Source organism: Aplidium turbinatum, chromosome 8 (assembly GCF_918807975.1).
Source record: "Aplidium turbinatum chromosome 8, kaAplTurb1.1, whole genome shotgun sequence".
NCBI lineage: Eukaryota > Metazoa > Chordata > Ascidiacea > Aplousobranchia > Polyclinidae > Aplidium > Aplidium turbinatum.
The window spans coordinates 13,721,007-13,736,163 of NC_137479.1; the positions used below are offsets into that span (position 1 = coordinate 13,721,007).

Here is a 15,157-nt window from a genome sequence, read left to right on the forward strand (position 1 = left end):
AAAAATTTATGTGGAATATAGCTTTGAACAAGTTAGACTGTCCCAGCTTGAATGTAGCATTCACCATTCAGTTTAGCTGAACATTAAAAACTTTAAAGTTTAGCCTGACATTGATGTGTTATGTCTCAACGAGCGAAACCGGACCATTCAACGTCTGCAAACCGATATTGCATGCTGGGTTACGCGATCGAAATATTTAAAATCCATGAATTTGTAGGGACAACCACTTTTGCAACTCTTGTTAATTGCTCATCGATTGATAAAGTTTGCAAAATCTGAACGATATAGTTTCCAGCAGCATGGTTTGAAACAAGAGAGTTTGTGTGTAGATTTATTTAGTTTCTGATTGAGGTTTCATTGCAGCAAAGTGTTCCTGTGTCGTTTATATGTTCTGGTTTCTTTATAGTATCAAATCTTATCCTTATTGCTGAATTATTTATTATATTATAAATTATTTAAAATGCAACAAATACACTCTTGATTATTTCACTTGGTTAAGCTTGCTTTAACTGTATCACACTTTACACGTGATTACAGTACGCTGCCGTAATAGCAAACATGTTATTTTTCGAAATTGCCAGAATTATTCATGCGTTTTGCCGAAATATAGGCCTAATGAAATTTGTAAATGTGTTTTTACATGAACAGTGAAATTGATCAATGTTTATGTTTTTTACATATATATTCAAATCATTTTTTGATGTTTCCATTGGTTCTGTAAGCAAATCGTTTCTTCATTCACCGTTGTAAATTTCACATTAAATTGATATTGAATTGTTTTATTTTCGTGTTTGCGAGTTGATCTTTTTCCTTTCGTATGAGATAGGGCACAACTTGTCGTGACGTTTGAACAAGATCTGTCAGATCAGGAAAACTTTATGAGCAAGATTGTCTAAAGTTCGGCTCGCAATACTTTTGTATGGCTCGCGCCTGTTGCCCAACGTATTATCTTTGACCCACATACTCAGAGAAGCCATACCATATCAGTTCCAAACAAATGAAGATAGCAGAAACATTTGTTACAAACAAAGCCCTGCACAACATATTTTTCAGCTTTGTGAGATGTTACTGTTGGCATTGCGTGCGTTGAAACATAAAAACATGCAGCAGTCCTGAATCCTGATATCCCTTGCTAGCGGATTCAACGACCGCTTTCGGGATTTTTCCGAAATTGAACAACTCATTGCTATTCACTACTTCTTTCTGCTTGGACCCTGATGAGACTCCGCTCACCTGCAGCTAATTGAGCTTCACTGCATTCGCTTCACGGCCGAGCAACGTCTTTTCCTCGTGCCTTCTTACCAGCAGCTGGATAAAAACACATTTCCAGAAATGCAAAACTTTGCAAAGAAAATGTTGAGCTTCTGCGGTTCAACACATTTGTGTGAGCAAACGTTCTCGGTTATGAACTTAGAGATCAAAACTGAGTTACATGAGGTAGAGCGTAGAGCAATGACAAGACTTTATTTCATCTTTGAACAGCCCAAAATCAATATCAAGTAACAATTTGCATTAAGCTTTATTTTCGTTAAACTCGAACTTACACTAACCCTTTACACAAAAACAATGCTGAGCACTGGAACGGTGAGGCCAAATTTATTCCTTGCATTGAACTGAGTCATTTCATAATATGACGAATGGTATACAATTTTCTCAGATTTTTTTATTGAGGTATAGCGCGATGGAACAAATATACAGAATGGGTTATTTTAAAAGTAGCCCAAACTTTTTTCACTTTGAAAAAATTAGTTTGCAACAGCCCACAAATAGTGGCAGACAAAACGATCTGACCTAAATCTTCGCAAGGCTTTAAATTTTTATTGCATTTGTTATGTGCTAGGTCACAGTTTCAGCATATTAATTGCATATCTTGAATAATGAACTAAACGATGCAAAAATTAAACTTTTAAACATAGCTTACACAACTAACAATGGAACAATTATCCAACAGGCTAGAACACACATGCAACAAAGCAAGGGTCAGAAAAGGCAGATAGAAAGAATTTTACCAAATTTCTTAGGCTACTGCTTTCCCAGATGTGACTGGCCATCAGAGATGGATTTGGATTTACATCCTGCCGGATTTGATGTTAGTGTCCGGATGTGGATTTCTGCTAATTTAGATATTAGTTTATGTCTTCCTATAAATTATTATCAAAAAATGATTGCTCTTTATTTTGTATTGATATACGAGCTTTTGTCTTCATGGTACCGTACCGTGAGTTTCTTTTAGACGTACGGTATTCATCATCAAGCAGTCATGCCACTGCTGGCAGATGGCCTCCACATACATTTCCACTTATAATACTTTTTTATTGTCGGATTTGGATTTTACAATGCTTATAATTTGGACTTGGATGTTAAGTTGAAATCTGGAAGTAGGTTTGTTTTAAATTCTAAAATCCGTACATCTCTGCTGGCCATCACAGGCTTACACAACATGCTACAGCAGCACTCATCACAGGCGACCATTTCGCTCAAAATCTTGGTCTTTCAAAGTGTATGCTGGGGCGTATCGCATATTTCCGAGTTTGTCAGTAGTCACCAGTTTCTCGTTTCTAAAAGTCTTTTCCCTGCTTCCCAAACTAGTGTACCTAAACACAATAGCACTTTGACATTGCATGTCCGTTATCGACTTGAAGCAATTGAGTATAGGCTTACATCACAGACTACATAAAACTTTTACTGCATATCGTTGTAAGTGTTATGTGTACTCGTTTGTGTATAACGACAGTGATTGTAGTCAAGTGATTTTTGGTGGAGATCAGGGTAAATAAATTTGATGCGACTTACCCTCTATCGTAAAGCACGCAATAGGGAAGATACAACGTTCTGATAAAAGTCCAAATATCATGGTAAGTCCAGTCCTGTAAAAAGTATGGAATCTTAAATAGCTCTCTGATCAAAACGCCCGTATAAAGAACACGATATACATAAGTAAACACTGGAAGCTCAAAATAGAATAAACTACACCTTATCTACAAAGTCGCGTAATGATACGTGTGAGAATTTCCATTTATCAAAATTTCAGTCATCGATTTGTTGCTGCAAGCAAAACAGTTTTAGAAAACAACGAGGCGCAGGAACAGGTGATTTTGTTAAAATAAATACCCACCAAAATTGGGTTGACCCGCATGAACGGAGGCCAGTCGCTATCTGTTTGTGCAAACTCGGTCAAATTTTTAGAATAAGGATCTGTGCAACGCGTTCCCATGACAACCGCTTTAATGTTCGGACTTTCCTTGTGGAATTGTTCCAAAGCAATTTTCATGTCACCTTCTAACGTCGTGCACGTCAAGTTATATCTGAACGAAAATGAAGCAATGACAATACCCAGACCAATTTGATCAACAGTGTAGCCAAGAATTTTTTTCCTAGCGTGATGATAAAAATACCAAATTCTCTCAGAATTAACTTCGAAATTCAAAAGTGTTTGACTTCACTATTTCAATAACACATGTTAATGTCAAAATTATACTTCATTTTTCAAAGCAAAACAAACTCCTTTCTGTTCTATTAATTTCAAACCAATACCTTTCAATAGATTCGAGCATAAAGCCTTCCAGTTCCTCAAAGGGATACTTATCTTTGATGTAAATGACTCGATGCTTTTTCTTTGTCCCAGGATACAACCTAGATTGTGAAAAGAACAAACAAGTTTCTTTCCTAGATTTTCTCAAACTAATATTTGCATAAATTGCAAGAACTCTACAAAAAGTTGAAAATTAGACTAATTTCGAAGAAAAAGTTGAAGCCGGAAAGAGTAATAACAATTATTGTTATTCGTAAGTTCCGTATTTATCTTTCTTCATGTTTTGAAAGAATATCGAAAGTCCCACCCACTCTTGTTGAGCATGACACTCATTCTGTTAATTAAGATTGTCTCCACAACGTCCTAGGACCAAACACTATTGCCCATTACAGGTATGCAATATTTTGGAAGCACACTTTTTACCGCATTTGTGTGAAAAAATCTGCTTCTGCAAGACCAACCTGCAGGTAGCAGCATAGCAGAGGTGAAGAAGAGCAGCACAATCCTTTCCACCGTTGAATCCAATACAAATGGCTTCATCCGGGTACTTCGTGAACGCTTCTTCTAATATTTGTGTCTGAATGCAAAAGGGGGAACGCACAAAAACAAAACAAAAAGTTCTATTTAGTTTTCATTCATTCATGTCCATTAATTGTCCAACAAATACATTCTTTGAAAAGCGGAAGTACCTCATATCATGTTACAATCACTTATTACCTAAGTAAAGATTGGAACATATGTATCATTTTTCCAGGGCATGGACAATTGGATATATCCTTCCATTGGACTATCATTTCTTTTAAAATCGGACGTGACTTTATCAGTTTTTTGTTTTGTATACGGAAAACCAACGTGTAATGCCACGAACTACTTTATATTTTGCCAAACATTCTCAAATTAAAACATACTAAAACCCATACATAATTGCATGCTTAATTAAATATTGCAAAGCTGTTGCAAAAATTTCACTACAGTAGTTGTTGCATTGTTCACTTACAGATCGCAAGATTTTTTGATACAAAAGTGGAAAATTGCGCTTCATTGTGTCTCCATATACGTCCTCGCCTTTCAAGGCAATCGGATTATCAATGAAATCTGTAAAGTAAAAACAAAAATACTGGACGTCTTAGAAAATGTTACTACTTTTATTATTCTCTCCAGACGGCAACATGGCAACATTTTCACACACACTTTCACATTTTCACGGCAACATTTTCACATTGATTCAACGTGCAGACGTTCAATCAATGTGAAAAAGACAGAATTCAGGCCTCGAAATTCCGGCGGTCATGACCTCCGGAATGACTTCGAATGTCAGCCGAAGCAGACTCATTGGTCGGTCATAAATGACCGCCGCAAAATTCTTGACAAAAATAGAGCTAATGCAGCAAAACTATATTTTAAATTTGAATTGTTACAATATTGTTTGTTTAACGCGAACAAATACGGAGCTGAAACAATAATAGTACAGGCAATTGCTTTAAAGATCACATTAGAGTGGCGTGGTTAACGAGCTGATGGCAAAAGTAGCCATTTTTACATCATTCCAACGCCTTGCAATGTTGCCTTGAAATAAAGTTGTCTGAACTTTTCGGCAGGATATGTATTCTAATTTTAACAATGAGGATTATTGCGTTACATTGATAGTTTGTTAAAAAGAAACGTCACAGAGAAGCAAGTCTCTGGGTTCCGCACGTGCTTAGGCGAATGTGGCGACCTTATTCACGCTGATACTGATAGAAATAGAATTTCTGCACATAAGGGAGGGTGTTAGACTAACACTATTGTGTTAGTTAGTTAACACTAATACTATTGAGTCACTAATGCGCATTTGTCTGGACGGTCCTGACATGGACATTTACAACCCCGCGCCGGCAGTAATCGCTTGGCACAACGATTCTATAACGCGAAAACCACGGAATAAGTGATCGTAGTTGCTTTTGTAATAAGGAAATTTGGATTGTTGTTTTCAATTGTGTTCATTGCGTCATTAAACGACTGTCGTTAACGCACTGATCTATTTGCAAGCAATCTGCTCCAGTATACTTCAGGGTCGGTTAATTAAGCCATCAACCATTGCGGAGTTATTCTGTTGTAGAAAATCTTCTTCTACAAACACGACTACACAATAATGTAGTGTGATTTTGTGCAAAATCTATATACATGTAAAAAATATGTCCGGTTGAGATATTAAATGTCCGCTGAAAGGGCCAGTCCGGTAGGACACGCTTGACCGCCGGAAAAAAGTACAAAATTCGAGGCCTGCAGATGTTGCCGTCTGGGTCGAAACTGTATAAACCTGACCATGAATAAGGCTTACAAAAAGCTGACGATCAAATCAAAATTCTAATCGTTTTGTTACGTACGTTTTAAAAGGTAACACTTGACAGCTGGGGTTGGTTAAATGCGACACAATGACACTCGGCAGCATCAAGACTGTGGTAACTTACTATCAACTAGGAGGGATTTTTGAAGATTTGACCTTAGAAAATTTACAGCAGCTTGTGTTGCGTCTTCGTTAACTGATTCGACGGCTACTTTCACTTTGTAGTAATTGTTGCTCCAATCAGGGTAGGAACCAATGGTAACCCCTGCATCCTTGAATCTAAAATCATTACGATGTGATACGAAAGCATCTGCAATCGCACCGAGAATTTACCGTCTAGCAACGTTGAGGCAACGTGAAAGCCATAACTTTCATCCGTTTGATAATGAGTTTTATTGGGCAATAAATCATTTTGGCATACAATCTGCGTTTTACGATCGTGGGTGAATTAATCATTAAACCAAATGAGGACATGCTTAAGGTATCAAGAGGCATACTACAAAAACTTTTTGTAACAGATTTATTTTTTTTAAATTGACCACTTATAGACAGACATAGCTGAGCAACACTACATCATTAAACATTATAACAAAAACAAATTAAAGCAAACGTTTTCGGCAACACGTATAGCCCTTTTTATGCCTAAAAGAAAATATTACGTTGTATAAGAAATACTTGAGAAACATGCAGTATAACAAATATATGGTCTGATATGAACAATTGAACAAACTGCTTATTTTGCTTACATGAAATAAAAGCTGGATTACACAGTGCAACGAGTCGAGTAATTAAAAGACGAAAAATTACTTGTACAAAGGGTAAATGTCCAAACATGTTTCATAAGTGAAACTACGTGAACTTTTGTGTCGAACACTTGCAAACGATTTCAAAAAACTTTAAAGTAAATTTACTGTTTACGCACAACTGACAATTCAATATGTGATCTTTAATAATAACACTTTTTCATTATTAACATTAGATGAATAAATGGCGCAGTTGGTGAGCAAAGTCCTTCAACCCTGGAAGTGGCAAAGGAAACAAAGGTTCAAACAAAGAAAATTGGATAAACCTAAATGCCTCCTACTCTTATGGCACTTGTTAAGCATGGTTTGCTTGTTGGATAAATCTGGGTATGTTATTGACAAAACGTCAAGACTCTTGACCGATGAAAGAGATTAGATAGGTTTTGAACTCACGCTCTTCAATTTTTCAGATGGTCAGTAGAACCGAGGCCGCCAACCGGTGGCCTCGGTAGAACTCGAATTTGCAAACCCTTTAAGAATCTTATTGAAAAATGTAGGTTATAGTCAATGGCACTGAACTATGATCGTTATTTGTTGATGTTATATAAAAAAAATAAATAATATCAATTTTAAAATTGTTAACGTTTTTCCAAATTTGAAACAAAAAATTAACAAAGCCTTGCTTATCAAATCATGCAATCTAAACTCAACAGGCATTTCATTGCCAGAGGAGTGTCATATCTGGTACGCGTTGTCAATTAAATCATAACCTGTTGTGACTGTTTTTACTTTGTGATGTAACCGTCTCAACATCATTTCTTGCAGTGGAAATCATTTTTTCGAACTCCCGAATAGTAAAACATAAACGCCGTGTGCAATCTATCGTTTCCAGCAGTAGTTGTAACGTTCATCTGATGAATGCGAAAGTAAAAGCAGAAACATACAAGTTGTCATTCATCAGATGAACGTTGCAACCACTGCTAGAAAAGATAATGATCCTGATGAACAACCAAACTTTTCAGTATGTGATCTATGATGTTAATTAATTTACACATCACAGGGTTGATCGGTTTAAACCGCCCGGTTAAAACCTGGTTTAAACCGGGCAGTTTTGACCACCTATTACTGGTCAAAACCCCTTTAGTGTATGAATCATGTTGCTTTTCAATTGAATTAAAAATATTACCCTCCATGTTTAGTAATGATGTTCAACTATATTTTGTTTTGATCAACAATAACCTAAACGCTGGATTTGGAACAAAAAATATTCAATTTCTCTGTTTATTTTTGACATTTCAATTAGTTGGTTATTTTAATTATTGAGAAAATTCAAATTCTAAAAATAAGTTTCTGATGAACCAAAAAATGCTTGGTAGAACGATGAACCATTTGCATAGCCAACTGAAGTACAAGAATTTATTCCAACAATTTTTTTTTATGAAAAACATTTGCCATCAATTTTGCCATAAAATTTGCGCAACATTTGCCCTCCGTTGCGTAGCACATAAGACGTAGCACGACATGTAACTAATTAAGGTAGTAGTCTTAACGCTGTTTGATGTCTTGTTTTTGGCGGCGCTGAAACAAGAGAAAAATCCAAGATAAATATAATCTTTCGTACGAATTTTACAGGCAGCCATCTGTTGCTGCCTGACAGGTCGGTATTGGCGGCCATTAATGAAAGTTCAGGCGACCATGGCCGCCAGCTATTTCGAGGCCTGCATATCAAAATGGTCACAACTCACAACTGCTTTTATATTTCCTAAATAGCCCATAGCCCAGGTAGCCGACCGCCCGACCATTCACTACATAAAAATATTTTCCTGGGTTTTGACCGGTTTAACACTAGAATTACCAAGGTGTCCTATAGGACACCGGGTCTTCTTTAATCTGCAATTGCCGCTTCGGATTAAGAGCTTTTCTTCTGAAATTTCTTGACTTTTAACAAAATTTAGTTGACATAATGTTACCGTGTTGCCCGAATTCCAAGAATATTTTTTCAACAAATTATACCACATTGTTGATTTTACACCCTAGAATTACCACGGTGTCCTATAGGACACCAGAAAATATTTTGCACTGTATAGGCTTAATAACCTTATTTTAAATCTAAATCTCTTTTGCTATCACTAGCTGCATGTCGAAACTAACTCATTATGACGCAACAGCAAGTCTTTGATTTGTAACACAGGCACAGCAAGGTTTTTACGTTTACATTTCACACACTATAGTACCTATGTAAAATACCAACCAAAAGCTAAACAACAGTATGTCTGTTATCCACAGAGGTGGGCACCCGCTACTTTTAAAGTAGCACGCTACCCGCTACCGCTACTTGGACCAAAGTAGCGCGCGCTACCGCTACCCGCTACTAATTTACAAAAGTAGCGCGCTACCCGCTACCGCTACTCGGACCAAAGTAGCGTGCGCTACCGCTACTTCTTCCGCTACTTTTGTCCAAAGTGACATTAGGAAACACTCTTCAAGTCCCTAGTGACGCAAAAATGACCTTGAAAACGAATATTATCATTCGTTTACACTGTCATTTTAACGTCGCTATAGAAAACACATTCTAAGGGAAATTTATTGTTACGCATCTTTCAAAAACACGAGCATTTCACAGTGAGAGTCACTAAGTCCTGCTCCCTTTGGCTTAAGCAGTTTAGCACATCTTTTCCAACAGAGAAAAGTCTCTCGCCACCGCAGCACTGGAAGGAATCGGAATGGCCCGATTCGGTGAGTCCGATTCGGTGAGTTCCCTATTCGGTGAGAGCCCTTTTCGGTGAGAGCCCTATTCGGTGAGCTTTTTTTAAATTATTGCGCGCCGTAGCCTAATTATCATTGCCGTTATAGGGGTTAGGGGTTGGGGGTTGGGGGTTTTTGGGTTGGGGGTTTTTGGGTTGGGGGTTTTTGGGGTTGGGGGTTTTTGGGGTTTGGGGGTGTTTGGGGTTGGGGGTGTTTGGGGGTTGGGGGGTTTTGGGGCTTGGGGGGTTTTTGGTTTTTTGGGGTTTGGGGTTTTTGGGGGGTTGGGGTTTTTGGGGGTTTGGGTTTTTGGGGGTTTGGGTTTTTGGGGGTTTTGGGAGTTTTTTGGGGGTTTGGGTTTTTGGGTTTGAGGTTAGGGGGTTTGGGGTTAGGGGTCTTAATTAGGCTACGGTACCCGATAATTTTCAAAAAAAAATTCGAAAAAATCACCGAATAGGGCTCTCACCGAATCGGACTCACCGAATAGTAGCAGACCCGGAAGGAATGGTGCACGGTCGATTGGTCGACAGACATTTGGTCGACAGGACAATTGGTCGACAAGACAGTTGGTCGACAGGACGTTAGGTCGACGACGATTCATTTTAGGGTTAGGGTTAGAGTTAGGTTAGGGTTAAGGTTAGTTAACTAACCCTAACCCTAAAATGAATCGTTCTGTCGACGTAACGTCTTGTCGACCAACTGTCTTGTCGACCAATTGTCTGTCGACCAATTGTCCTGTCGACCAACTGACCGGGTACCGAAGGAATGGGGGTGTTGTATTTAATGAACAGATGTATTAATTCGGTATTCGAAAAGCTCAAGGACTTGCTCCTGTCCGAAGAAAAGGCGTCCACAAATGCTGTTTCCTTCTGCACCGGCGTTTCACGGGATGGCGCCAACACACCAAAAAATTCATCCTCGGAGTCGTGACTGGTGGTGGTGTCACCTTGATCGCAGGATCGCAGCTCCACACCAGAAAACGAGATTCCCAAAAGACCGAAACTTTGCAACCAAACCGATTATATAGCTGCTTGACCACGCTAATGTTGCCAAACAAACGAGTATTTTCTCACTTTAAATTTAAAAGTAGCGGGTAGCGGGAGTGCAACTGAAAAAAAGTAGCGCCATTCTCGCTACCGCTACTTTGGAAAAAAATAGCGCCGCTACTGTAGCCGCTACTCCAACTAAAAAGTAGCGCCGCTACTGCTACTTTTACCAATAAGGTAGCGCCGCTAGTAGCGGCGCTACAAAAGTAGCGCGCTACTGTCCACCTCTGGTTATCCACCATGCATTCTACGCCAGATGTGGACACTACCACGGCTGCCAAAAAGCCATGTGTGATCGGTTTCTACAATGAGAACAAAGTCGGCGTCGACGTTTTTGATCAAATGGCTCGTTTGTACAGTACGCGATCAGTTTCCAGGAGGTGGCCATTACCGTAGCTGTATAGGGTAACATCCTCGATCTCGATATAGCGGCAATCAACGCATGTTCCCTTTTTATAAAGTCGACTGGAAACCATATATCACGAAGAGACTTTATACTCGAGCTGATTGAATGTTTGTACCACCAATTACAAAACAACACAACTACCGTATTGTCATGACACCTGGGTCAAGAAAAATGCTATAGAAGAAGCTGTAACAATGCTACGACATTTACGTGCTCCAAGTGTCAAAATCCTACCCGTGGAAAGTGTTCGCAGAATGATTCAAAAGTTGTTTTTGTGAAATTCAGCGGGTGTTGCAAATGATACTGTGATGCATTAAATATATGGCTGGTCATAAGTGTACTCATTTATGTTTCTTTTACACCTGTAGGCTAGTCTAAGATTGCTAAACCGTGTCCCATAAAGTGCTTATTTCTTGTGCTTTTTTGTTCGAAATGAGTTTTCAACAATACCAGTTGCATGCAAATGCGTTTCTTAGGAAACTGCTTTCATTTATAATGCATAATAATAGTTAAAACACTAGCAGTTAGACAGAAAAACGCTGCATTACTGAAGGTGTCCTATAAGACACTGTGGTAATTCTAGGGTGTAAAAAATCCCGGTAATTCTAGTGTTAAACCTAGTTTTCACCGGTTAAAACCAGGTTTAAACCGCTTAGTGGTCAAAACCAGTTTTGACCACTTAGAGATCAAACCTGAAAAGTGGACCAAAGTGTAAAGTGCTCGGGGTCTCTCTAAAGGACCTCATCTGGCCTTGATGACGACAGAAAAGTAAGAAGTAGATGATGATGGATGCCACAAATAGAACTCTAAGTCACTCTCGTCAAAGTTTTCAGCACAAACCATGGTTAATGTAGGTCACATACAAAAGGCAACCACTCACTTCTTTGCGCCTCTTGTAAGTACATCCGTGATGTCCATTTCTACAGCATTAATTAGCAGAGTTTCAGAATGAAATGTCCCTGCACAGAACAAGAATGGATGTGTCACATGCACAGCACCTTGCAGACACATAGGCTACTGCGTTGTAAATGTATCACTTACCATTAGTAGTAAACAGATGGCCTAAGTGATCAATCAGTCGCCGCAAAAGGACAGGAATGCCTACACAACAAATTTAGTAATTAATTTAACAGCGATAACTGTTAGTTAATTGTGTATATCATTTACTGCTCTGTTGAAACAATTGCATGCACATCCTACCTGGAAATATGAAAACATTTTTAACAGAAATAAGCGGAAATTTAAACGGTTCTCCTTTGACAGTGTCAAGACCAAAATGCAAAGCAGAAGATGAAGGTATGAGAGCTAACTTCATTTCAGGAGAATCAACGCTTTTGGAACCAAAAAACCTAAAATTCAAATACATTTATACAACATGTTTCATTGCGGCCTTACAACAATTTACAAAACAATCACTTTCCGATCAAAATCTGATTTATTTGTTGTTTATGGTAAAGAGGTCATGGAAAAGGAAGTACAGTCAACTTAATTTATTGTCAATATATCCACCATGCAATCAGTTCTCAAATTTTTAAGGAATAGAAACTACTAGGCTATGCTGCGTATAATACGTTTGCTACTGTTACAAGATAAACTTCAAACAGATGTAAAGATCTTTTTCCAAATTACGAAAACAAAACGCTTGTGATAGACAAGTCATTATTTATATATGCTTAATTAGTAACTAATGTAAACGTAAAGTATCATCATACTTTATGCAAAGTTCATTCAATGTTGGATGTGAAACTAGAGGCTCATCAAAAGCCTTAGCAACACCTTCGAAGGTAAGATCATCATGAGTTGGTCCAATGCCTCCAGATGTCAGAACAAAATCATATGAAGATGAAAATTTGCGAATCTACACTTGGAGGTTAAGAATGTAAATAGCAAGTATATACACATCTATTTGAAAACAAGTAGGTATAAGAATAAAGCTTCATGACTCCAGTGTTTATGCCATTGAAAAGAAGAATATTTTTTTAATAATCAAACACTGTTGGCGACTATACAATCACTGATGTAGATTGTATCGCAAATTACATACCAAATTATTTATCAAACAGAGACGATGCCACTACATTCAAAGTTTTAACAAGCAAATTGATTCAAATATAAACATTCTGTAAAAACTACTAGTCTAAAACATTATATAAGATGTGAACGTTGCATCACACACCTTGCACAATTTAAAAAAAAATTAGTAGTAGGCTATAGACCAGCGATGCCCAAAATACGACACACTGGAACACTATATAAGAGACATAGCTGTAACATTATGACAAATAAAATTATGATTAATTTGAAACACAATTTACTATTAATACTTAGCATAAGTCAAGATGATCTTTAAAATGATTACAATTGCAACAAATTACCTCTGATGATATCACTTCAAGATCATCACCAATGACGGATATTTTTTTTACACGAATACCGAACTTGTAAAGCTTTTGGCACATATAGAAGGAATTAGTGTCTTGTGTTTGCCCTTTAAGAATTTCATCACCTACAAACAACAAAGATAATTGTATATTACTAATCATTATGTATCGGTATATATAAAGTCTTTATCTTCTATAGGATTCTTCCCGAACATATCATTTCATTTAACAACATGTAGTTCGTATGAGGCAGTATGGATAGAAATACTGATATTAACACAGCCAGACATATCAATACTGAACAAACATCTAGCCAGAGAGGTACAATGCTGTATGCCAAAAAATGTCACACCAAACCCATTTCAAGTTGTACCAAATTCAATCTGTAAATATTTCTTATCTACTGCTTGGTTCAGCAGCCAACGCAAACCACCACTAGATAGGTATACAGTCCAGGGGTGTGCAACGTGCGGCTCGCGAAGAAAAATTATGTGGCCCGCGAAGATGTGCCAATTTTGAATTGTGTGCGGCCCGCGAAACGTGTTTATAATTCAGTTTAGTCTGGTACGTATGAACAATTCATTGTGGAGTGGATTATTGTAGATTTCGCACCTTCTGTTAACCATTTTAGAAGTCTCCCACCAGCCACCGCTAATCCATTGTATTTAATTATTTGGAACGTAAAAAGTATGATCACATAAAAGGCATTATGAACAAAGTACGACTTTGGAAAGCTCACGTACAGACAGGAAATCTTTTCCACTTTCCAACTTTAAGAGACTATGGAATGCATCCTAAGAAGAAAACTGAATTTGCTGACCAACTTTCAGCTTGAACTGATTGATCTTCAAGAGAAAACGGATTTGAAAGCAAACTATTTAGAAATGAATCTTGGCGATTTTTACCGAAAACATTTCAACTAAGATGACTTTCCACATTTGAAAAATCCATGGCTTCAAAAATGGCACTTTTTGGCTCAACGTATTTGTGCGAACATTTTTTTCTAAAACCGGCGTCATGAAATCTCCCTATTGATCGGTTCTGACAGACGAACACTTGGAAAATAGACTTCGAATTGCGATCACTTCCATTAAAGTAAATTTGGAAAAAGCCGTCGGAAAAAGAAGCCAGCTGCAAACGTCTCACTGAGCTCATTTAAAGACGGTGTGACAATAAATTTGAATAGCAGTTTTCTTCAGAAATTTATGCGTCCTAACTTATTATTTCTGGAAGGAGATAACCCCTAATATAAGAATAATATGAATCACAAAAACTACTCTTTTGTGCCTGCAACTACTAGAAATCATATGTTAAATAAACGTGCGGCCCGCGGTTTCACCCAGTTATTCATATCTGGCCCTCCTGTAACAAAGGTTGCACACCCCTGGACACCATCAACACATGTAGATTCTGTAAATATTTCTTATCTACTGCTTGGTTCAGCAGCCAACGCAAACCACCACTAGATAGGTATACACCATCAACACATGTATATACATTGCACAATGTACAGTTATACACATCATTTGAAAGAGTTTAAAATTCACTAACAATTAGCACATTGACTGGCCATCATCAATTGTTCTTTTTTTTGAAAAATATATATATATATATACCAGTAAATTGCATTATCTGATAGACAAGTGAATTTTATTTCTGAGAGCGATATATCGATATTCTTTCAGTGTTAATCTTAACTATCCGATACTTATGTAAGTGATAAATCACATTTACTCTGACAACCAATCAGATAAAAAATATCTTTTTCAGCAATGGGACAATCGCCGTGTTTAAAAATAACCAGGTTGATTCCTTGGCATATATACCTATAATGATGATACCAGCTGACTTATCCATAGAGCTAGTGATCTTTATTGGGTGAACACTTGTAGTTCTTAGGAACGTAGCTGTGGTGGGCCAATCAAATGGAGATGAAAGTAATGAGCTAACTTTACTTCTATACATGCAAAAGTCGATTGAA

At 37.6% G+C, this 15,157-nt stretch overlaps 1 protein-coding gene across 1 annotated transcript; it reads right to left on the minus strand.

The window, feature by feature from the left end:
* Nucleotides 1-1,539: 1,539 nt before the first annotated feature.
* LOC145775369 (bifunctional FAD diphosphatase/FAD synthase-like) lies at nt 1,540-15,157 on the minus strand. Its single transcript, XM_082586656.1, has 13 exons — nt 15,003-15,157; nt 13,171-13,301; nt 12,508-12,653; nt 11,996-12,144; nt 11,837-11,896; nt 11,676-11,754; nt 5,983-6,137; nt 4,530-4,627; nt 3,994-4,109; nt 3,535-3,633; nt 3,116-3,305; nt 2,794-2,867; nt 1,540-2,594 (listed from the first exon to the last, which is right to left on the minus strand). The coding sequence occupies exons 1-13, from the start codon at nt 15,139-15,141 to the stop codon at nt 2,459-2,461; spliced, it is 1,572 nt and encodes a 523-aa protein (XP_082442782.1). The 5' UTR covers nt 15,142-15,157; the 3' UTR covers nt 1,540-2,458.